General features: G+C 43.5%; 1 protein-coding gene across 19 annotated transcripts in view; it reads left to right on the top strand.

Annotated features, from left to right (window-relative positions):
* MAGI1 (membrane associated guanylate kinase, WW and PDZ domain containing 1) overlaps nt 1–24,023 on the top strand; it is a 319,962-nt gene that overhangs the window by 285,442 nt on the left and 10,497 nt on the right. For 12 of the 19 annotated variants that reach the window (XM_082767897.1, XM_082767896.1, XM_082767900.1 and 9 more), the window contains 6 exons: nt 3,329–3,545; nt 9,416–9,493; nt 12,164–12,255; nt 13,217–13,409; nt 15,968–16,261; nt 19,585–19,788. In XM_082767897.1, coding sequence (XP_082624023.1) covers nt 3,329–3,545; nt 9,416–9,493; nt 12,164–12,255; nt 13,217–13,409; nt 15,968–16,261; nt 19,585–19,788 — 1,078 coding nt within the window. The remainder of the gene's footprint in view (nt 1–3,328; nt 3,546–9,415; nt 9,494–12,163; nt 12,256–13,216; nt 13,410–15,967; nt 16,262–19,584; nt 19,789–24,023) is intronic. The other 7 variants (XM_082767891.1, XM_082767899.1, XM_082767907.1 and 4 more) reach the window with 3 other exon arrangements.

Raw genomic sequence — 24,023 nt, forward strand, 5'->3', positions numbered from 1 at the left:
AGTTTTGTCTAGCATAGCAATTTCCCCTGCAATTATCCTGGTATAACATGGATGAAAACAAACTTTTCTCTTCTTTTCTATTTCCTTTTTTTTTTTTTTTTTTTTTTTTTTTTTGCTTGCATCAAAACACTCCACAAGGGGGCAAAGATTCTCATTCCCAGCTCTGCTTGCTGTCACCGCCAGCACCAGCTTCTCCAAAATGCTCTTGAGCACAAACTCTGCAGCTTGATCAGCAGCAGACAAGATCACTGCAGGGAGAGAAAGTGCCAAGCCCTTCCAAAAAGCTTACTTTTCTCTCGGTACAATGTCAGCCTGGCTGAACTGTGGCCCAAAGTGCAATTCCTGTGCACAGCCTGTCCCTGCGGAGAGACTTGCTGCGTATTTCGGGTGGCTCGGCAGTACCTGGGGCTCCGCTTCGTGTCCTGTTTTTGTCAGGAGAAATCGCTTCACAGCACAATATGACACATCCCTCTCCGTTCAGAGAGCATTTCTCCCCACCTTGTAATGCCGGGGGAGCCAGCAGCTCTTCCCTTTTGTGGTTTCGTGCCTGGGGATTCCTGTGCCAAGCCTTTGGTGTGGGCTCGCTGCAGGACACGCTCCCTGCTGTGGGTTTTTCGGCCTGACGCAGCCGTACAGGGCTGCCGTTAGTGCCCCAGCCCTGCCTGCAGCCACCTCTGAGCCCTGCCATGGGCCTCCGTTGTTTTAGCAGTCCCTGTACAAAGTAACAGCTAAATGCTTGTCCGTTTAGCATGAGTGACAAATGGGGCTCTGCTATGTGGGGATCTGAAGTGTCTTTCAGGCTCATGTACACTTGGGTAATCAGTTTTCCTCCTGTGTCGGACCTGGACCCAGGATGATGGGCCCAAAGCTAGAAGAAGGCAGGAAGGAGAGGAGAGCCATCCTGCTACCAGCGTGAAGTTGGCTCGGCTCTCTTGGGAAAACTCAGCCTTTGCACCAAGGCACAAAGTCCATCATCTGGGCAGTCCCCATTTCAGGAGCTCCTTCAGGGCTGAACCTGATACAGCACATGAAGAGATGTTCGTGTCCTAATCTAGTGATGTGAGAGTTGGTTAATGTTCTCTTGAATCAATTTAATTACATATATCCATGATTTCCATGGTTGTCTTCCCTTTTCTCTGCTCTCTTCTTCAACTCCCAAACTGAGATATTTCAGGCTTTTAAAAGTATTTTTGTTTGGAAAACCAACTGTCCCTCTGAAAAAGTTTTCCCCTATTTCTTGGAAAATGCCTGTGTATTTGCAGTTGCAACCCGGGTTTAATTAGAGGTGGTTTTGCTTGAGATGAGCTGACACTTCCATTTGCAGCCCAAATGGAAACCAGAATTCATAGTTTGTTCAGTGTTCAGACCTTCCGTATCATGAAGTGAGAGCACTCTTGAAAGTTCAAACTTTATTTCTCTTTAGATCAGAAAGCTTTCAGAGAGTTCCCAACATTTCCCCGAGGGCTGAATAAAGCTTTGCATTTGAGTCCCTCTTCTCTGAGTTCTGTAAACCAGGTAGTTCCAGTGACATTGGCCTGAAGTTTCACAGGATGCTCTTCGTTATTTTAGTAGTTTGGCCAAACAAACAAAACAATCCAGATGGTTGAACGGAGAGTTGTAATGTGTGTTTTTTTGGTCTCTTTTTCTTTTTCAAGTTACAAAGGAGTGATTATCCACAGCATAGATGTTTTTAAACTGCTTCATTTAAAAACTGAAGGGCTGCATGTGAATTAGCTTCTTTTACCACTTAAAAAGCTAAAAATGTTTGAAATTGGTTCAGATATTTGTATTTGAAAGTCTGTGGATGAGTAATCACAGCAGGTATGTTTTGTTCAAAATTACTTTAAAGGACAAAGGCAATTTCACATTCTAGTCAATCGAGACATCATTTAAAAAAATGCCAGTGGTGGATCAACAACGTGAATATGGGGCTGCAATGTCAAAGCCATTTGGGCTATTGGAGCTGGTTTTTTTTCTCAACATAAGCCCAAAAATATGTGCAATTTAAAAAAAAACAAAACAAAACAAAAAAAAAAAAAACAGGATTATTGTTAAGACTGAAAAAGGTAGCTTTGATATGGTGACTTTCTCCTCTGTAATTAGTTCAGCCCTGCTGTGTTGGAGCATTGCCCACCCAGGGTTTTGCATTCAGCGTACAGGAGCGGGTCCCCAGGCCCATGTGCACTTCAGCCCCCATGCTACCCTGCTCTGTTTGCCACTAGCTCTTCTCCCTACCCCATCTTATTTTTTTACAGAAGGGTCTCTCAAAGGAGAGGCTCCCATTGCAATGTTTTCAGGCACCACTTGCCAGTAGGAGGTTTTAATTTTATTTTTTTTTGCCTGAGATAGTGCATGGGTGACCCCTTGTAGCCTGGGCATCGTGGCCATTGTGCAAGCATCGTGCTGGTTCCCTGTGCAGGTGGGACATGGGACTCGACCTGCACTCCAGCCCAAGGTCGTCTCCAAAGAGCATTTAAAAGCCTTTGCTCTACGGTTCAGGGAGCTCTTTTTGAGGGAGGATTTTGCTGCATATTGAGTAGCGCAAATTCTGGTGATGCAAATGTGACTTGTGCTTCATCTGAGCACACCGGTGTGAATTTGAGTTAAGAATTATATACCCTGCTTAGCTAAATATTGAGCAGACAGAGCTCTTGACACACTGCTGTTGAGTAAGCTTTGAATTGAGGCGGATGCGTTTTTCCCTGTTTTAAAGTGCTCAGTTAAAGCAAGGAAATCAAACAGCAAATAGACATTTTTGTGTTTGTGAAGGTCTGCTGTAATCCTCGGGATGCTCTGGGGAGCAGAGACATGAAATTGGTACTCTGTTGACAGTCCAGTCTTGTTGTGGGTGTTACAGAGGAAAAGTGATCTTTCATAGTAAGGACTGTGCCTGCATCTGTTTCAGGGGGACTGTTCATGCTTTCCCAGTGAAATTTGGTAGTTTTTCTGTTTGCTTGCAAGCTCACGTTAGACCCTAATGTGATTCGGTTTTTCTGACTTACCGTAGGAAAAAAGAAGTGCTCTGAAACTTGTAACCTATAATGAGCTTTAGATTTGTTTTATGTGCGAGATGCAGAACCACATGGTTTTTATGATAAATGACTTTGTTTTGCATATCTCTTTCTGTCAGTCTGTCTATCAAAATCTGCCATCAGGGAGTTTAACTGTACCCAGAATTAACTGGTGGCAGCAAAACTGTGATTTATATATTTACTTCTGTGCATGCAGAAACCCTGATCAAAGAAGGGAGAAAAATTGATGGAAAACACCCACTCAAAGACCAATAACCGTCTGTTCTCTCTCTTTCCTCTCGCTTTCTCCCTTCCAGCAACCACTTGAAAGGAAAGACAGCCAAAACAGTTCTCAGCACAGCGTCTCGAGCCACCGCAGCGGGCACACCGCTTCCCCCGTGCACAGCGCGCAGGTGCTGCCGGACTACGCCGCCGCCGAGCCGCCCGCCGCGGATCAACCGGACGGCTCTGGGCAGAAAAAGCCAGATCCATTCAAAATCTGGGCCCAGTCCAGGAGCATGTATGAAAGCCGACGTGAGTATGAAACAGGTGTGGTTGCTAAGGCTACGGCTCTGGCAGCTGCGCTCTCTCTCTCTCTCTATTTTCTTTGCAAAGAACTGCATCTTTTAGATTTGTGCTGGAGATACAAGGCTTCGGTTTGGTAATCTGTTCTCTGTCAGAGATTCGTACCTCACAGAGGTGCAGCTTCCTTTCTGGTGAGGAATGAGTTTAGGTCATCTCCAGGAAGGGGCACTAAGTCCAAAGCTTAATTCTAAGAATCCCATTAAAATTAAATACCATTTTTTCCCTATTTTTTGTTTGTTTTTAAATTAAACCAGAGGAGAATTTCAAAGTTTGTTATTTAGATCCTAAGCTCTTTTTCTGGGGTTAAGACTCATTGACTGATATGCACAGGAATTTCAGTAAGGAGGGGAAGTGTTTAGTTTGCTGAAATTCCTGTCAGATGCTTTCCAGTCTCACTCTAGGGAGGAGAAAATCCAGCTAAGCCATTTTACTTTAACCAGAGTAGACACTTTAGCAATACAGCTATCAAATGCATGTTGTAAATGGCTTTTATGGCAATTAATAATCTGCACACTTGTCTATTAGTTCAGCAGGACTTTGGCTCTGCTCCAAGCCAATAAATATGGTTTCAATCAGTTTCTTCTCCACAAACAAAATAAACATGCTGGCTTTGCTTTCATTGCACTGCTGAAGATGATCAAATCTGCAACGAAGATTTAACTCTTAAAGAAAGATTTAAAGAGTATTAGGTTCATTTCCAAAAGCAATGGTCCTTTTGGTTACTGTAAGAGGAGATTCAAAGTCTTGGTGCCATGAGAGTATCACCTGGAGTTTGGTTTTATTCTGCTAACTGGAAATTGGTAGAAACGGTCTGAGATGAACACTACCCCAGGATGAAAAATGGTAGGACTGTTTTTTTCTGACCAAATGAATCACTTCTAAATCTTATGTCCTGAAAAAAATTAAATCATGAGTCACAGTTTCTTGGCTGAAGACGCATCTCTTCAGATTGAATGTCTCAGCAATGCAGTTTGTAGGTGTCTCAGCTTCTGTGCACTGCTTCCTTTCCCTCTCCAGGGACTAGGTGCATTCCTGACCATGGCTCCGGTCATGCTGATCTGCAGAGAAGTGCAGTGACTGAACTTGCACATGCAGCTTGTTGAAATAGAAAAAAGGGCAGAGAGCTGAGGAGCAGTGACTTTTTAGCCTGGCAGAGCTCCTCCTTCCCCTGCCTGCATGGCCGAGGCCAAGGCTGTCCCATGGCACCAGCATCACCCTTGCTGAGCTTGCCTTCCTGTAGGCATCGTCCTGCCATTGCCTCTGACCCCCTGCAGCTACTTAGCTAATTCCTAATTAACAGTTTAACTCATACTAATTAGTCATTAGTATCAGCTTAGCAGCCTTAACTCCTGCCTGTCTTTCCTGATAAAATCCTGAGGCTGAGATGGAGAAATCCTGAAGGGCACATGCAGGCCGTCATCTTCTGTGGCCACCTCCACGTGCTAAATCCTTGCTCTTTCCTCGATGGCTGCAGGTATCTTGTAGAGGTTTTATCCCTGTCTGTGAGTAGAGCCCTTCCAGAGCCTGTTTCACCATCTCTTCACCTGCTGGTTTCCCACACCTCATCTCTCCCTGTGCCACGACCCTCTCTGCTCAGGCCTTGCTCTAGTTTGGATCTGCTGTGCTCCTTCAGCTTCCCTCTCGCAACTTGCCATGACCAGCATCTCTGTGCAGCGGGGTCAGTCCTCTTCTGTTGCTTCAGTCCTCATCTCCTGCCTCTTTTACCAGATGAGACCTCCCTGTTTGAATATCAGTGCTTTTCTACCGCTTTTTTGTCCTGTTGTCATTTCCTTCCCAGGAAGGTGTTTTTTGAGACTTGCTAGTTTCATGCGTAAGAGACTTTTTGGATAATGTCAAAAGTGTGATGAGGCCACGTCTCCTTGTATGCACATGCCACTATAATTGACCAAAAGCCTATGGATTTCAGCCCCTAAAGTGAAGTGAAGCTCATTCCCTGGGAATTAATCTATACTCTTACCTCGTGATGGGGCTCTGCTGCACCTAACAAAAAGTGAAGAAAACCAGGAAAATGATGGTCTAAGTGAACAAGGCTGCTGGACACTCTGTATTTCCTGTTGCGGTCTGATCCCATAGTGTGACTGGGGGGTTCTTTTATAGGCCAGTGGTCAGCTCTTGCTCCTCCCTTCACCAAGCCCTCCCCTTTCGTCCTGCTCCCCAGTCTCACAAATGAAGACCGTGGTTCACAGCTGAAACCCAGCACCTCCTCGGCTTGGGGTGAGCCACTGTGTTTCCTTCCCTGTGTTTGGTCTGCATGAGAAGTGGGCAATTATTAGCTGCTCTGTTATGAATGTGAATCATCCCTTGGAGACTCGCTTTCCAAGCACCAGCTGTGTGGCTCTTGGAGCACTGCAGACTGTGAGATGGAAGAAACCAAGCCCTGGGCCTCGGGCTTTGCTGACTGCTCCACGTGTGGTGTTTTCTGTGGTTTCACCCAGCTGCAGCTCAGTTTAACTCCAGTTCCTTCTTTCAGTCATATTGTTGCATCTTTGCTTGAGGACCCGTTTCCTTTGGCTTTGGGGCTGCAGATGGCATCTTCTCTCCCTTGACGTCCATAGCTTTGGGTGCTAGGTGTGACACTGCATTCTCCTGATGAAGATATAAGCAGGGCTAAATGAGTATCTGTTATGCAGTAGTAGGATGCCATCCTTGTGCCAGTGCTGAGATTGGCTGATGAATCCTTTTTCGGGGGTTTTTGGTGGGCCATAGAAGCGCCTGGTGCCCAAGGAGCCCCAGGTCAGCTCTCCCTGCTGGCTAGTCCAAGGGTCTCTCTGTTGATTCATTGCCTTACATTTTCAATAAGCCTGAAAGGGATAATAAAATGGTCTTTTGAGAGGCAGGTTTTTGAATCCCCAACAAGTGGATTGAAAAACAGCAACAATCCTCTGTGTTGAAGTGTATGACGAAGTGGAGGAGAGAATTTCAGAGCATTAGATCATCATCAGTGTTTTATTTAGTTCCATTTCTGAAATCATTTGAGTATAAAGAGAACATAGTGCAGTTTTTCAAGTGCAATTGACACAAAAAGGTGAATTCATTAGCCACAGCTCAGCCAGAATTTTTTTCCCTCTAAAAATAATAATATAAAGAGGTTTAATTCAACGTATGAATACATTGTCTCCAGGATGTTTCTAAGAACTACTGAATCTATAATGACCACCTACTGCCTTTTTAACTGGGAGTGCATCCCACTGTTATTAACGTTAATGATGTAGACATGGGAAGCACACAGGCAACAATTTAATTTTTCAGAATTGGTGAAGAGTGTTCTTCCTTTCTTTGTCTATTTTTTGGAACTCTTTAATAAAAAAGACTATACTTGACCTATCTGGCATGTCTCACTGAAGCCATTGATGGAGAAGAATTTGGTTCCAAAGTGCTGAATAGCCCATACTGTTGTAAAAACATGTAGGTTTTGATTTGGCTGATGCATCTTAATATCAGGAGGTGCTCAGATTCTGTGGAGGAGAGCTACAGATGCTGCCTGGGAAAGAAAAAAAAAAATAAAAATAGAGAAAAAATAAGCTAGAATTAATAATGCAAAGCTGAGCGCTGGCTCCATAACTGTGTCTGGACTTCGGCTGAATGACAGCAGACAAGAACTGCAACTTTAAGTTCCTTCACATGCAGCTCCCCTAAGTGGGGGGATCAGGCCCCCAAGGTGCTCAGGACTCGGGCTGCTGTCCACGAAGGCTTAAATTCAAGCTGTAAACCCAAAGAGACTTGGATGCTTTAAGGCTAAGGCTGAGCTCAAATGCTCTGCTGCAATCTGGCCCCGAGTTGCAATACTTACTGGATTACGGCTTTTGAGAATAGTCAGCTTTGTGTTGAGTGAATCCAAAACCAGATCATTTGGTGGCAATAACAAATGCACTCTTTGCTGGTGCTAAGTTTCAGCTGGCTGAGCTCCTCTTGATGGGTAACTCATTGCCGCTCACGGGAGATGTGTACATGAATCAGAGAGAAGGATGAACCCTTAAGGTTTGAAAAATGGAACACTTCCAAGACCAGGAATGACATGCGTGAAGAGCCCTCAGTGAGACAAACAGTAATTGAATAGTTTACCAAAGAACCACAATTCTGAAATCTTGTACTGTTTTATTGAGAATACAATTTTATAATATGCTTTTTATTTTTCAATGTATTATTAAACTTCCTTAAAGATTAACACAATCTGTTGTCAAATTTTTCTCATGTGGCCTGATTGCTTTGCAAAATACCGTATCCTACATATGGCCATCTGTCAAAACAGCAGTGACAAAATGAATTAATCTGAATTGCAGATGTGTTAATGAATCCCTTTGAAGGGCTTAAGTATTTAATTAAAAGTAAAGCAGAACACTATAGATAATTTTTAAAGCTTTTAAAATATTCTAATTTATCTTTAATATTTGAATTTTATTTTCAGGCACATAATTTATTTGTTAGGATTTTCTCTCCCCAAATCTAATTAAAATAATACAAACAAGGCATGACCCCAGTGTGTAGCGTTCACTCACCAGCAATTACATAGAATTAAAAATATTTGCACAACGATACCAAACATGAGATACTTTCTGCATAAAATAGAAAAGAAAAATGCTCTCAGGAAATTGCAGTCGCCTTCCGATCAGGCTGACTTTAAAGACAATAGTTAGTAAAGGGCCTTTGGTAGGGTTATGTCCTTTTATTACATGAGCAGGAGACAAATGGTTACAATCGTACGCTTGGGCACGCAGCTGTGGCCATGCCCTTAGAGGATGCCTTGCTAGGAAGGACCGTAGTGCTCGCAGCATGTTGCAGGAGCAGCAGAGGCTGCAGAGCAGTTTACAAAGCTGGCTCGTGAGCAGGCTTTGCTGATGTGCACCTGGCACCAGCTCAGTCCGTGGCTCAGCCCAGGGCAGTGCATCTTCCCAGACCTCAGTGGTAGGACTTGGTCTTGGCAAGAACGTGCTGCAGCCTTTTCTAAAGCTTTCTGTGCAATCAGAAGGGCTGATGAAAAAGAAAAGAAAGAAAAACTGCAATTTTCCTGCGGTGGGATAATTTAGAAAGCAGGGCTCTCCAGTGAATGTGGGATCTCACGAGACTTACGGCGAAATCACGGGAATTTTCAGCACTGAAACTCTCCATCAGCTCCAGTGAGACTGTTCACTCATAATTTCAAGCTTGTCCTTATATACTTCACTGAATCTGGGCCTTAAAACTTTTGTACGTTGCCAAGCTGTGAGTCACTGAAAGTGTTGCTGCCTCAAATGAGCTAGTGACTAAAGCAAGCTCATACTGATTATTTCTGAATCTGTGTTTTCATGAAACTGATATCACACCAGGGAGATTTTTTTATATATATAATGTGAGATAATTACTAAAGATTGGATAGGAGAAGTTTAATTAAAAACACTGCTAATTAACCACTGATTTCATTGTTCATCACTATGTATTTAGAACTTCTTTTAACATTAGAGAAAGCGATTTCCATTTGGAAAACGTATTGTGTCATGATCTTGAATATTTTTTGGTAGAAAAGTATTGCTAAGGTATTCTCAAATAGATTCCTCCTCTGAGAACAAAAAAAGGTCTCTCAAATACACCTGCATGCATGTGAATAAATGTATAAACTCACACGTGTGTGTATAATGTATCCCATGTACACAGACATGTGCAAATAGACGTGAAAGTTGGTATGTAATTATCCATAGTAGCTATAACCTTAGCAATTACATGCATGAAAGCCTAACACTATCTATGCAGTCTAAATTAATTAAATGAACTAACAAGAAAGCAGATACATTAAGCTTTGCAAAACTGTAAAATTAATGTTACAGCTATGTCACCTTCGCCTGCAACTGGACTGAGCAAGGGTGAGAGAGAGAGAGAAATCAATTCCACGAGTTTTGGAGAATGTAAGACTGTGCCGAGAATGTATCTGTGTCTTGTGATGTCTTGTTCTGGTGTCATTGCTGCTCTGTGGCGGGGGGCTCCTCATCACCGCGGGCGTCTGGCGGGGCCGTGCGCCGAGGTTAGCCGTGGAGGTGCAAAGTATTTGCTTGACTGTGTACTGGCTGGCGGCGGATCCCGCAGGCGGCGGTAGTGGGGGCATCACCTTCCTGTTCCCATCATGAAACGACACTCGCCTCCCCTTCCATTCTGTCTTCTGGCCCCAGCAGAACTCTTCTTACCACTTCTGCGATGCTCTCCAAGCAGTCTGTTTTAGGACAGGGTGAGCAGACTGGCAAATTTTACCCATCTGCGCTCTGTACATGATTTTTCTGAAAGAGTCAGCTTGAGATCAGGTCAAGGTGCATAGATGTTATGAATGATGCCTGGAGGCCATTTTTCATTCATTTCAAATGTATCAGTTCTGCACCACTATGAAATTTGCTAAGTAGGGAAGGTGGCTCCTGGGAAGCACTACTGAATAGTGGAGAACCTAATGTGGCCACAGCTAGCGGCAGGTGGTCCTACCTCAGCTGCATGGAAGCACGGAGGTGGATGAGGTTTCCTCAGTGCATCACCATACTGCAGAGCTGGAGCAAAAAGCGGTAAAAGGAGTTTTGCTGGGTTCCTACTCACGCTCTGTAAACGTGTGCTGTCTGTACGTTTGTATCTGTGTTTCACCCTTCTGTAATCCTCCCAGCAGAAGGAGCATTCTGTGACTGAACTTGTTTCTTGGGGTCCATGTGAGTTGTCTGTGGGTTGGCCCTGCTGTTACACCTCGGCTCGCCGCTATCTGCAGCGGCCGCTAATGGGCTAGCTGGTACCCGAACCGGGAGCATACGGCATCGTTCAGGGAGGCTGGAGAGCTGACAAATGGGAAGGTGTTGAGAGATGCCGAGAAAAACGGGCCCACGCTGAAGCTCTCTGCAGAAGCCATTTTGCCTCTGACAGATCCAACACGCGCTATTAATTGGTTGGGGCCAGCCTTTGCCAAAAAAGCCTACGAAGTGCTAGAGAGGCGCTTCCGAGTGTGTCTGCTCTTCACGCTCCCACTCGCTGAAGGCAGTGACAAACAGCAATTAATTCATTGTCTGTGTTCTGCTGTTGTGCCGCATTTCCCTGGGATGGCAAGCTGCCTCCAGCCTGCTAGATTTAACTGATGAACAATGCGGGCTTCCAGCGCGTTCAGCACCTGGGTGCTCTGTAATTGTAGCTGGGCAAAAATTAGCCTCGAGCTCAGCAAGGTAATGTGCACAGGACTCAAGCTCAGTTTATAACTGCAAACAATTAATATGTGAAAATATTGTATGTAAAACCAAGGGCTAGAAACCGATATGAATGAATATGTCAAACCGGAGGTGTGCCTGAGCACTCACCTGCTCTTTTAATTATTAGCATTCCCAGGTCTTGAATTCCTATTGTATTTTAAAATTTAAAAACATTGGTGAGTCACTGACGAGACAGCATCAGAGCCAAAGTCTTAACACTGAGAAGCCCCAAAAGAGCAGACCCAAACCAACAGGCACCGACAGTGTAAAATGCAGTTAGGGCCCAGTCTGGCACTCACTGATGCCAGTGGAAAACATTCCTTTTATCGGCTCATAGATACAGAAAACCAGATCGTGTTTTATCAAATGTGTTGCATCCTGTATCTGAGTTGCACGTACTGAAATTATGTTTCCGGATGATATGCTTTGGTTTCTTTACTAAAGATACAGGCAGCTGACTTGTAAAGACGTAGCTTTTTTGATCGTTAATTATAAATTCTGGGAGGGGATCATTACAAAATTAGTCAATGTTATAGATACTAACCAATAAATATTAAATGAACCTGAAGTTGTCTTCTGATATGATTTAATGTTAGCAATTAATTTTGCATTTTTTAAAAAGGGATGAAAGCAACCATGAATAAGTTAATGTAAAATATTTCTGTTCAACTACACTTCAAGGTTAGTACTTCACGGTATGCAATATTCATTGTAAAAACCTTGCTGGTGTTCCATACTAATGAGTAGGTAAGGCTGGTCTCTTTTTTATGTTTCCAGCTGTTTTTGTCTGTTCATTGGTTTAATAAAACCTGTAGATGAGCAAATGAAAGTCTGGAGAACTGCACTGTTTTGAGAGGACCCCTTCTCTTTTCCACCGGTTGGGGATCTGTCCAATAGTTATTTAAAGCAGTGTCAGTAGACAGATAGCAAACTATGCTTCTGAAAGTTAATTAAACAGTAGAAGTCATAACAAGTAGCTCTTTTGTCTCATGTGAAAGAGGAGGCAGCTGTATTGTTTCTGGCAGAGTGATTCTCTGTCGTGCACAATCATTTATTGATGATTTGGAAGAGGCTCTTGCTCTGGGTAATGATGCTAATATTGATGGAAGGAAATATTACAGTGATAAACAAAATCACAGTTAGACACCTAGAAAGTAGAAACCATGGGATAATTTTTAGTTGTTATTTAATTAATAATCGTTTGCTACTTAAACTTATAAATGTTCTTAATTATGTCTAAATGTTCAAGACCACCTCATTTAATGAATAAAATTCTGCAACAGATCCCTCTACACGTACATCAGAGTAGTCCTGATATTATAGTTGTGTTTTTGATTAAAAATAACAGTTTTCCTTCTTTCCCTTTAGTTCCAGATTATCAAGAGCAGGATATCTTTCTATGGAGAAAGGAAACCGGTTTTGGATTTAGGATTCTGGGTGGAAATGAGCCTGGAGAACCTGTGAGTACATCTAGAAGTTGGCTTGTTTTAAGTCATTATATCTTCCAGAATCAAAGCAGTAACACACACAAACATGCAGAGCTGCACTGTGGCATCTTTAGTTAAATAATTAATGGGCCATGACTTTATACCTCACATCTTCTCCCTACTCTGCCCCCAAAAAACAACTGAACCCCCACGTTTGAAGTGGGTATGACTTCCTCTGCTATTCCTTGTTTTTGTGATAGCCCAGATGAAAACACATACGCCTGGAATTGCCTGGATATTGAGGAAAGGTTGTCCTGATCAGTTTGAAAAGTAGTTTCCACTGTTTGACCTCAGAGTGGTGGTCCTTCTATTTACTCAATTTCATTTCTTGCATTTGTTTAGCTTCTTTACCAAAATCCAGTGCCTTGAAAGGCATCATACACAGTGCAGGTCAAATTTAGATAGCAGCGGCATAAATTTCCAAATATTTTCCTGCTAAAATTCTTTTGCCTGTTTATGGAAAGAGAAACCATGAATACCTCTCATGCCAGGGCAACCCTGCTGAACTCACTGAAGATAAACCAAAGCTGCACTGGTGGACAGGCTGAAGGGACTGAACTTGTAAACCCTAGAGGCAACTGAAAGGACAACTCAATCTCAGCCTCCCTGACAAGGCTCCCGGTGCTTTTAACCATCCTCGTCTCTGGTTACTGTCTGATTGAATGCATTTCCCAAGGCTGTCTGACAGCAGAGTGAGAGGACTGCCTAAAGGAAAAAGATGTCACTATCTTGATTACAATTTCCACGATAGGGCTAGATTAATGTGGAGCTGTTTTCCACAGGACCAACACTCCTGACCAGCAGACAGTCGTCAACAATTTTGGCCCCTACTAAACGTGTGTGCCACTCGCTTCTAGCTGGCTGTTGAGCATTTACCGTTCTCATTTATCATTCTTTCTTTCTTTCCTTTCTCCCGTTTGTGCTAATTCACCAGATTTACATCGGTCACATTGTACCGCTGGGTGCTGCTGATGCTGACGGCCGCCTGAGATCGGGCGATGAGCTGATCTGTGTGGATGGGACGCCCGTTGTTGGGAAATCGCACCAGCTCGTTGTCCAGCTTATGCAACAGGCAGCCAAACAAGGTCACGTCAATCTGACTGTCAGGCGTAAAGTAGTTTACACAGGTAGGCTGCAGTGCTGCTCAGCGGGCTAGATTTTCTTGCCAGACTCCATCTGTTCGGCCAACAGTTTAAAGAACAAAAGCTTCTCCTTGTAGTACTGGAAAAACTCAGGGGATGCAGTGTTACTCTTTCTCTTTTGGCTGTTTTTAACCTTTTTTGTTCTTGATCAAATATTTTGTTTCTAGTCAAGACTCTCGCAATTTCACTTGTCTTCCAGTCTTCATGAAGGTTTCTGGTGAAATGGGGAACTGTTTAGTTGCAACATATCATTTTTATTTGGATCCATACAGTGACAGAAACTGTGTTTGACTGCCTGTGTATTTTGTTTCCTTCCCAAAATAACCGTGCTGCCTGATAACAACCATTAAACAGGGAGGGAGGGAAAAGATGCTGCAGAGGCCACAGGGAGGAGGCAAGGGCAGAGCGAGGTAGGGGATCGGTGTGTGGTGGCTGATGTCCCAGCTGCAGGAGAAGCTTCAGGTGAGGTGATGCCATGTAGTCAACTCCACTGCAGGATGCAAAACTGTAAGCATCACTGATCCAGTCAGGTAGCACAGGGACTGCGTGTTTGTTGTAACAGAGAAGGCTCGCGTACGCTGAGTTACGGTAGGTGTGGTGCACGCTGCATGTCTTTGATTCCTGACAAAGAGCTGCCATTGTGAGACAAGTTTTAGGAGACGAGAGTTGAGAGGAAGGGAAGGGCAGTTGAATTTTTGGTATTGTTTTTGTGCATGCATTTTCCAGTTTTATAAGCCTGCAGGCTGGAAATTATAAAAGATTTAGATGCATGAGAGATTTTGATATAAACCCTTGATATTTCACTCAGGGGCTTGTTCTGAGCTATTTCTGAATCATTTCAAATGTGGACACTTACTCTAGGATAAATTATTCAGGAACCCTTTTTTCACCTTATATTTGTAGGCTTTTAAATTCCAGCACAACTTTGCAGAGAAACCTCTTCCTGAATTTTGGTCCCTTATTCCTCTGTTCATCTGTATGCCAGTAGCAAAAGATTGTTCATCTAAATGGGTACTCCTTGTCCTGAGATTCACATCGGGGCATGTTTATGCATTCTTAATATGTAGAATGCATTCTTAATATGTAGAATATTATGTATTTAGAACATACTTTGAGTATATAAATTCAAACAAGTACTGCCTTCCAAGAATGTTTTAAAAGTTCTTTTACTTTAGATCATGGGTTTACAGCTTTAGATTTTGTGTTTGCCATCCATTTTTGTTGTTGTTGCTTTTAAGATCTCCAGTTTGTCTGGTGAATAAAAATCAAGTTGAAGAAGTGAGTTGATTAATGGAGTCAGCCATTCAGTGGGGACAAGTGCAATATGCTGCTCTCCACTGCACAAATGGACTGTGGAGAACTGGCTGGGTAAATAGGAGTGGAAATTATTGTAGGCCACGACTGTTACCTGGGGTTGGCTCAGGTAAAGACAAGCGCTGCTGGAATGCAGGCAGTGGGGAACTCTCCTGATTTCCCAGCAGATGATCTCTCAGCTGCAGCATGGTCCAGCACTTCAAGAAAGACATGTTTGAGTTGGAGGGGGCCCAACTGGAGGGAGTCCAGAGGACCAGGGAGAATAAGGAGAGCTCTAACAAACATGGTCTGCAAGGAAATATCGAACAAATTGGGATTGTTTAGCCTAAAGCAGACAAGGGGGAGGAGGTGTTAAACTCCCAAAGACTATAAGAGGCTGCCACAAAGAGGAAGGGAATAATATGTTCTCCATATGCCTGCAAGATAAAACTAGAAATAATAGCCTTATGTTGCAGCAGAGAAGATTTAAGTTAGATATTACAACCAATAGATTGCCTGGGGAGATATTTAACAGCAGATTAGACAAACATCTGCCGGGACTGACAGTAAGTATTGCTGGCCTGGACTTGAGTGAGTGTGGACTAAGAGATTTTTTGAGATTTCTTCAAGCCTTGTGTTAGCTGATTAGATTTTAAACTAATACCACCTCCTTCAGTTGCTGTTAAACACTTGTTTAATATTAATGTTAATAATGTTTAAAGGTTCCCCCCGACTGTGCCAGACTGTACAGATGAAAGTTGCTGATTCCTCCATCCAGAAAAGCTTAGTTCACAATTGCTTTGTTTTAATGTGGGTACTTATTATTAATCATGATCACGTTAATTAAAAACACTCAGTGCTATCCAACTGATAGCACTGAGTTAAAAAAAAAAAAAAAATACCCAAGTGTTGAGTGATGAATATTTGGTATTATTGTATCTCCCCACGGCTTGTGCACATACAGAGTTGCACATACGTAATTGAAGAGGGGATGTGGTAGTGGAAGGTTTTGTCTGCATGACCCTAGACAGCAGTGGATGTGGGTGTGTGGCCAGCGCTGTCACTGAACAGAGCTGTGGTGACATCCAAAAGGAGATGGAGGACAGAGCCACTGGTCATGATTTATGGATTAAAGCAGGTGCTGTGCTATTTTTCTCCTTTTATCCTCTTGTCTTTTTCTCAGTGTGCAGCACTTGTCAAGCATTCAAAGATGCAGCTTGCTCAGACAATCTTTCCTTTTCCTTCCCCAGTTCCCAAGGCAGAGAATGAAGTCCCATCCCCAGCCTCGTCCCACCACAGCAGCAACCAGCCAGCCTCGCTGACGGAGGAGAAGCGAACGCCGCAGGGCAGCCAGAACTCCCTCAACACCGTCAGCTCGGGCAGCGGCAGCACCAGTGGCATCGGGAGCGGAGGCGGGGGAGGCAGCGGTGTTGTCAGTGCCGTGGTCCAGCCCTATGATGTGGAAATCCGCCGTGGCGAAAACGAGGGCTTCGGCTTCGTCATCGTCTCGTCGGTGAGCAGGCCGGAGGCGGGGACGACGTTCGGTAAGTCTTGGGGTTTGTCAGCGGCCCTCGAATGAGACCCAGGTTTGAGTGCTGCAGCACAAGGAGGCAAGTGGGGATGTTTAATTAAAAGACATGGGTATGACCTGATTTGTGTAATTGATGGCTTAATCAGGGAATGAGACTTGGTAGGTGTTTGCCTCCTGGGTTTTGTTCAGCACTGAGTCGAGAAAAGTAAAATGAGAAATCCCATCCTGAAGAGCAAAAATGCCACCAGTGGCAGTTCCTGGTGCTCCCCGAAAAACAGGCTGTCCCTGCAAGCTGGGCACCCTTCTGGGGCTTGCTCTCAGGAGAGCAGCCAGGGATCCCCGCAGAGATGCTGTTGTGTAATGCAGAAAGGGAGCAAGTGGCAGGAAGTGTGTCTGCTGATGGTGGAATTGAGCCATCATTAAAAGCAGTAATGCCTAAACTGATTAACTTCTCTTTGGCAATCAGGGTTATTCTGATTCTCATTACAAAGTGAGCTTGCTGATGGCTGGAAAGTTTTAATTAATAGTGCTTGCTGGTGAGACGTTAAATGGAGGATATTGTTTAACCAAAACAAAAAAAAAAAGTGTTTTTTTGACCCGTTCCACCTTGTGTCTCCTTTTCCCAAATCCATTTTTTGAGAGTAAGAGGGAACAAGGTTCATGCAGTGTCACTCTTGATATCCTGCGCTTACAGCAGTGGTCATGGTTTCTTTCTGAAGGCTGTCTCTTCTGCTAGACAGACACTTGTTTCCAGGTGTTGCTGTAAAAGAGGTAAAGAGGTGACATTCTGTTTACAGAACAAATGAGTCATATATTGCAAAGCACAAATAAGCTGGTTTTGCATGTGTGTGCAGGACAGCCTGCTCTAGAGCAGAATTGTCTTTGCAAGGAGGAAGCAGTCAGAAATGCCACTTTCTTCCCTTCCTATGGTCTCCAAGAGGCAGCATCCACTTTGACTTTACAGGGGAAAAAGGTGTTCTCTCCCTCTTAGTCTGTGGCATGTGCTATGGATGGAGGGGGAAAGGAAGGGCAGAACAAATGCTTTGGCCATTTTTATGCTGCCCCTCAGAGCGGGGTCGTGTTTCGTAGACAAAATGCCTTGCAGTCTCCCTGTACAGCTTGAATGTTCCCAGGGCAGGCAGGTGTGTGTGGCAAAAAGTGGCCTTTCCCCCTCTTTTTTTTTCCACTGAAATTTCCTGCTGTTGCCCAGTGTCAGTGCCCTTACACTAGTAAAAGCACAAGGGATCAAGGGAGCATCACCTCCTTTGCAGGCATTGATATAAACCAGAGCGTTTCTAAACACTGTTCGGGGCAGCCGTAGCAGCAGAGGGTGCAAGGGGGAATTATCCAGTGTAGACCTGATGGAGTGAGTTCTGTTAGCTCTCAGGTGCTAGGCTACCTTTGTGCTGGCCTCATGGCTGGAAACTGTGCATCCAGGATAGGTATTCTGGTGCCCAAACACGACGGTGTAATGCAATGTTGGATAAGCTGAACTCAGTCTAAAACGGAGAGAGAGCTTTTATCATCTGTAAGCGTTTCAAACGTGCGTAAAGAACTTTTACGGTATGAAGGCTGTGCTCTAACTGTTTTCTGCAGAGAAACCTTGACCTGAAATTGTAAAGAGTTATGTTTGCTTTAGCCCAAGATACTCTCTAACTGGAAGTTTTCTGTGCAGGGGCTCCTCATGGAGATCTGTTGATCTGTGACTGTTTTTCCTTTAATTTTTTCAACTGTGTTTAGCTTTTTTTTTCTAATACTCTGCATGAGATGTGTTCCCTCTGCTGTGTGGTGCTTGCTCTGTGCCTGCTTTGTAGTTTTTTCTGTCATAGGTAGTATTCAGAGATGGGCCAAACTGGTTCTAAAACCCACCTTGGTCACTTTGGTGTGGGCTCTCATATATTTTCCCACGGATTTGGCCAGAGCTGGAACTCCATCCTTATTTCAGGAGCTCATTTCAGATACCCTCAAAACAGTTGTTATACTGGATGGATTTCTGTATCACCCCAGAGGGAAACTTTCTAACATCACAGCAAAACAACGATAAAAAATCCCCCACCGTTTGCAAATAGTATTAACACCTTCTGCTCATTTTCATTGCATCTTCCCAACCTTGTTCTCTCACTTCATATTCCTTTTCTTAGCCTTTTTTTCTTTATGCCATTTCTGGTTTTGTCATGCAGCAACGTTTAAAACTACTAATCAAATAAAGATTAGAGCACAGATGGGAAAATGCATCTTGAGGGTGAATGTATCGTGTATGTGTGAAGTATCAGATGACCACTCCGCATACCTCATGCTTTTCACCACGCACTGCATGCCTGAGGGCCTCTTGCCCATGTAACGAAGCCGTACAAAAGCCCAGAGGATTTAGCTGAGTGCTGTTCTGTAGCTCCTGTGTCCCAAATCTGCGTTTTGTGGAAGACCCTGCGTTTCTGGGGCCAAGCAGTTACATGGAACAGGAGGGGAGTTTTGTCTTCAAAACACATTCATCCTGAAGTGCTCTGGCTCTGCGTGCCAGGCATCTCACTGGTTTTGCGTATGGTTTTAGAGGTATTTAAATCAGGAGGTCCTTATTCCTTCCCCACTCCCACCCTTATACCATCTGGGATCGTAAAAGGGGCGTGGTTAACAGGGGCTGAGGTGGATGCCTGCACCAAACAGGTTACCTTTTGTCAGTCTTGGCCCATCTGTAGTGGTCCTGTGCCTTCCCTGGTGGTACCTTTGTTCACAATGGAAGAAAACCGTTTCATGTCGCTTCCCCATCCAACGCTGACAGACTGGGCCTCTGTGGTAGAAAGGGAGGCGCACTCCCTCCTCGGACTAGAATGATTTTATCTTTCTGAATTGAGAAAGAACAAAACATTGGCAGAAGCTTGAACAGCAGTTGATTTAAGGAAAGACTTGAGAGGCAGACACCAATGTAATCTTGGAGGAAGAAGGTTGTGTTTTCTACACACAGTTTCAATTTTCTGGTGCAAAAATAAAATCGGGATTTGGGTTATTGTGGGGCTGCTAAGTGTAGTTGTAGTTCATAAAAGCTCACCGTATATTAACAGAGATCAAGGGGGAGGGAGATTTGAGGGTTAACAAGCACCTTTTTGTAAAATGAGCATTGTGCACTCGTACTAGTTGATTGCCAATGTTTTGAACACTGGCAGCAAAGCTATCCTATAATAACTTTTGCTTGATGCATTAATTAATTAACCCTTAACCTTCTCTTTCCCTTTTCAACCCTTTTTCTCCTTTTCCCCTTCACCGTAATTCCCACGTATGTAAACAATTAAAACCAAACCAAACCAAACAAAAACAAAAACAACCCCCAAACCAATACAAAAGCGGGAAATGCATGTGTGGCCATGCCTCACAAAATAGGTCGGATAATTGAAGGGAGTCCCGCAGACCGCTGTGGCAAGCTGAAAGTAGGCGATCGGATCTTGGCCGTGAACGGGTGCTCCATCACCAACAAGTCGCATTCAGACATCGTCAACCTCATTAAGGAAGCGGGAAACACCGTTACTCTGCGCATCATTCCAGGAGATGGTAAAGTATTTGTTCCCTGCTGTGTTATCTCACCCTGTTGTTGCTTTGTTCCTGGGCTTTTCACATCAGTCAGAGCTGCAAAAGCATAAGGATTTCCACTCCTGATTTGGGAATTAGTAGCAAGGGGGCTGTGAGTGTCCCATAGATGTATTCCCCTTTTCTTTCTATAGAAGTAGGAGCCCTATTTTTTTAAAGGAAGAGACTGATTTAAAACATAATAATTACATTCCATTTTACTGTGTTCCTCCAAGTATCTCCTTAAATTCTTCCATAAATTTGATGCGTATCTTAGTACTCTCTGATTTGATTCTTAGGTTAATAATGGAGCTTCAGGATTTTTGAGAATCACTGCATGCTCAGTAATGTACGGGATCCCTGAAGCTTTCCACAGGCTATAAAGAGATCACAGAAAGAGATAAACACTTTGTCATGTTTTAAGCTGTTTGAAAAGAAGATTTGTTTTTATTCTGCATAAGTTGCTTTTTGAAGCCATCTCGGTACATTTTCAAATGACTTTATTAAATGGCAATGGCTCCGGAGCTGCTTGTGGGCTCGCAGCCGACAGTCATAAGGGTTCCCCTGGATGAGATCGCATTGTTTCAGATGAGAGGGAATGTGCAGGATGCTTGGCAATACGCTGACACTTGGTACTATTTTCAGGTCATTGAACTGTTTGGTTAAAGTGAGGGTCTGCGTTATATATCAGTTTCATGAAATTAATCCCTACCTGCGATGCCAAATAAGAATAGAGCAGAAACGTACGTGAAGCATCTGCAGCAGAGCTAAAATTGCTTTGGTTCCAAACTGTATGAATTTCATTTGTTCATTGTCCTGCTCTGCGGAGGACAGGTTCACAGAGGGTACTCGTTTGGCAGAAATTCTTTCACAGTGCTCTTCTTTAAAGCTAAATCCATGGGTATAGAATTTGATAGCTCAGATGCAGTGCTAATGAGCATTTCTTAGAGTTGTACAGGACATTACTTGCATTCAGTTAAACGTAGAGAAAGTGTGATTAAATTTGAAAGGAAGGTTGAGAAAGTCTGAGTGAACTGCAGATGTCTCTTCACAATAAGAACTACTGGAAAGAGACCTTTTCATCCTGCAGCCTGACAGGAAGCATTTTGCTGTCACTCTGTCTGTTTGGACTAGCACCAGTGCACTTACCGCTTCCGAAGAACCGGAGGGAAGCTGTGAACTGAACCTGGTATCTGTAATGCAGAATGGAGGAGTTACATGATGTGATTTTCTGTGGGAAACATTCACTAGTTGCTAACTCTCCTTTCTATGGCTGTAGCAAGCTGAAACGGGGATTTGGTTACCCCACAGAGCACAATTGTGCTATGTTTAGCTATAGGATAAGAACAGGGCAGGACCAGAGGTGATCTGGTTATAAATTATTTCTCTTTAGGGTGATCTGTTTTTGCATGAAGGCTTTATTTTCCTACCGTCTAGCAGCAACCAGGTCAAATGGGATGTGATCCTTTACTGCTTCCAGCAAAATAAATGTTCATGAATAATAAAATGGCTGTGAATTAGGCTAATGGCTGAGCTGGCCTGTGTGTGCCAGCTCTGGAAGGTGAACCAGGAGTAGAGTTGTTCGTTACCTTTATTTTGGTATCTGATCAAAATCTAGGCAGATGAATCTTTGAAGAAAAAAAGAATACATATGAAATAACTTTTAAACCATTGGGATTTTTCAAGAGGAACATAGCATCCTGACAGGAATGCTCAGCCAGCCTTGTTCATGCAAATGTGTGTACAAAATACCTTGTTAAATTGCTTAGGTTAGGAGGGAGCTCTGCAGCTGTGAATGCATCAGGCATTCCTAGAGAAGATGGAGAGCTGTAATTCTGGGAAGGAGTCAACTCTTTTCTCTTGTAGGAATGCAGGCTTTGAGCATTTTTGTTTGCTTAGTCCTGTAAATTCAAAGTCTGATTGCCAGCTCTATCTGCATTTAATTTCCAAAAGCTAGTAAGGCCAACCATGAAACATGGTGAGAGGTTTGCTCAGAAAACATGCGATTTAAGGAATCAGTCTCAATGTTGTTTTATTTCTGTAGTTGCCTTCTGATTTTGGGGTGCTTTTTCACAAGTCTAAGGGGTCTAACATTGTATTTTGATGGGAAGAAAATGTGTGCTTCTCAGTTAAAGGTGAAACTAAAGCTCATCACGAGACTCACAATAAACTCACATTGCTAATCTCTTCTAACATTATTAAAACCCTCAAAGGTTTTTGCTGTGTGATAGTCTTGCACCAACTCATAGACCACTACAGGAGTGTATTTGCAATGGCATTATGATGGGTTAGCATGGCTGATACAAGGATACAAGCAGCCCCCAAAAAAACCCAACCTTAGATTAGGCACTGGTGTCTGGGTATTCAAGGGCAGAATAGTGCAAGAAATTGGTGAAATCTGTAGGGTTTAGAACATACTGTTATTGATTGAGACAACCTTTCCTGTGTTTGTGTTCTTCTCCAGTTTTGCATGGTGGCTGGCATGTGTCCTGCGTCTAAAACACTAGCAAAAATGATGCACAAATCCTGCCTCATGGGATAGGGTGGGCTAAAGATAGACCCAGTACAGTGGTGTGAAGATACATCTGTACCAAAGATGTGTTGTTGCTCTACTTGGTATTCTTAGTGTGACCTACTAAAGGGGAGGAATGTTGCTTTTTTCTTTGAAGCCCATCTTCATCTCATCTCCAAATATTTGTGGAGGATTTCAGGGGCTTTGTTCTGGGTGAATACAGAACACTTAACCATGTTTCAGGACCTTCTGAAGTTGGAGACAGATTTTAGCATCAAGGCATCTTTACAAAATACACAGAATTGTTTTGTGAAATCCAACAGTTTAACCACGCACAGGGACGTCTCCTCCTCACACAAGCCAGCTGTCGAGAGCACCGCCTTGTAAAGGCATCTTTTGGTCGTGCCTGCCCCAAGAGGTGCAGGCAGACCCAGGAGCCTCTCTTGCTCTCTGTGCCACTGGATGCAGGCCAGCTCTGGTCTGGAAGATGTTACGGCTCCAGATGCTATGGGTTTGGGCATATTAACTTGGGCACAATGCTGCAGGCAAAGGAGCTGTGCTCTCCTTGCACCCATCTGTTTGAAATTCTTTTTCTCTTTCCCTTTTCCTGAGTTTCCCTTGACAAGCACTGGCTATAGAAAGGAAAAACCTTCAGCTCTTTTAGGTCCCTCCACAACTGAAATAAATCCGTGAAATAAAATAGGTTCCCATATCCAAGTAAACCCATGACCACCACTTTTCCTCCCATTTCCTCCCAATTCTGCAAATCTGTATTACAGCTGGACTCTGTTTAATAGTGGGAGCTTTTTTCATAGTCAATAAAGTGAATTACCAGATCCTTGGAGCTTATGAGGCAAACAAGGGCAGGGTAGAAAACCTTGTAATTTTATTCTGGAGAGCAAGATATTTCCACCCAGTTTTTGCTTCTGTTATCTGATGATGCCTTTTTTTTTAAGAGGGACTGGAACTAGAGAAATTCAAGAAACAAGCTGCATCTTTTTAACCACTGATTGTGCATTCAGCTTAGATTTTGCTCTTGAAAAGTATTGATCAGTGTTTTGTGATGAGTTGTATTCCATGGTCCTCTTCTAGATTAAGTCAGTAGAGCATGTAGTGGGGATGTCCTGTGTACAGAACTGTTTCACAAAAGAGCAAGTGCCTGCCACTGTGGTGACTCTAACTGGGAATGCTGTGCCTAATGAACAAGCATTTCTGTTGACTGTGATTTTGCAGTCCCCATGCCCATCCTTGTCCGAGGTAACCATTCAACATTTTGAATGGTTAAGCATATAACCACTGACTCTTCCTCTGAATTCAAACTCCTGTGTGAGGGGAAAGATGTTTTCAGGAATTGCTGACCTGCAGGCACACCAGAACAATTCAAAATTTAAACTGTTCAGTACTATTTTCAGTTCCGGATTGATGCAACATGGATTTCTGGAAAATGTGTTGAGTTCCATACGCATGTGTTCCAGGCCTTTCCTCCAAAACTGTGTTGCTGAAATTTGGCTAATGACATTCACATGACCTTAATGTTAGATAGAGTTTTAAATGTTTTAAATTTAAAAGTTAACTCTGTATTTATTGAAGCCTATGATAAAGCTCCAAAATCACAAGAGGATGATTTTGCCATGCTGTACCATGAGGAGCAGCTAGATGGTCACTTTTAGCACATGCGTACAGCAGCTCCCTTCCCTGTCCCCAAAGC

The sequence above is a fragment of the Aythya marila genome (genome assembly GCF_965140915.1).
Source record: "Aythya marila genome assembly, chromosome: 10".
In the NCBI taxonomy this organism is placed as follows: Eukaryota; Metazoa; Chordata; class Aves; order Anseriformes; family Anatidae; genus Aythya; species Aythya marila.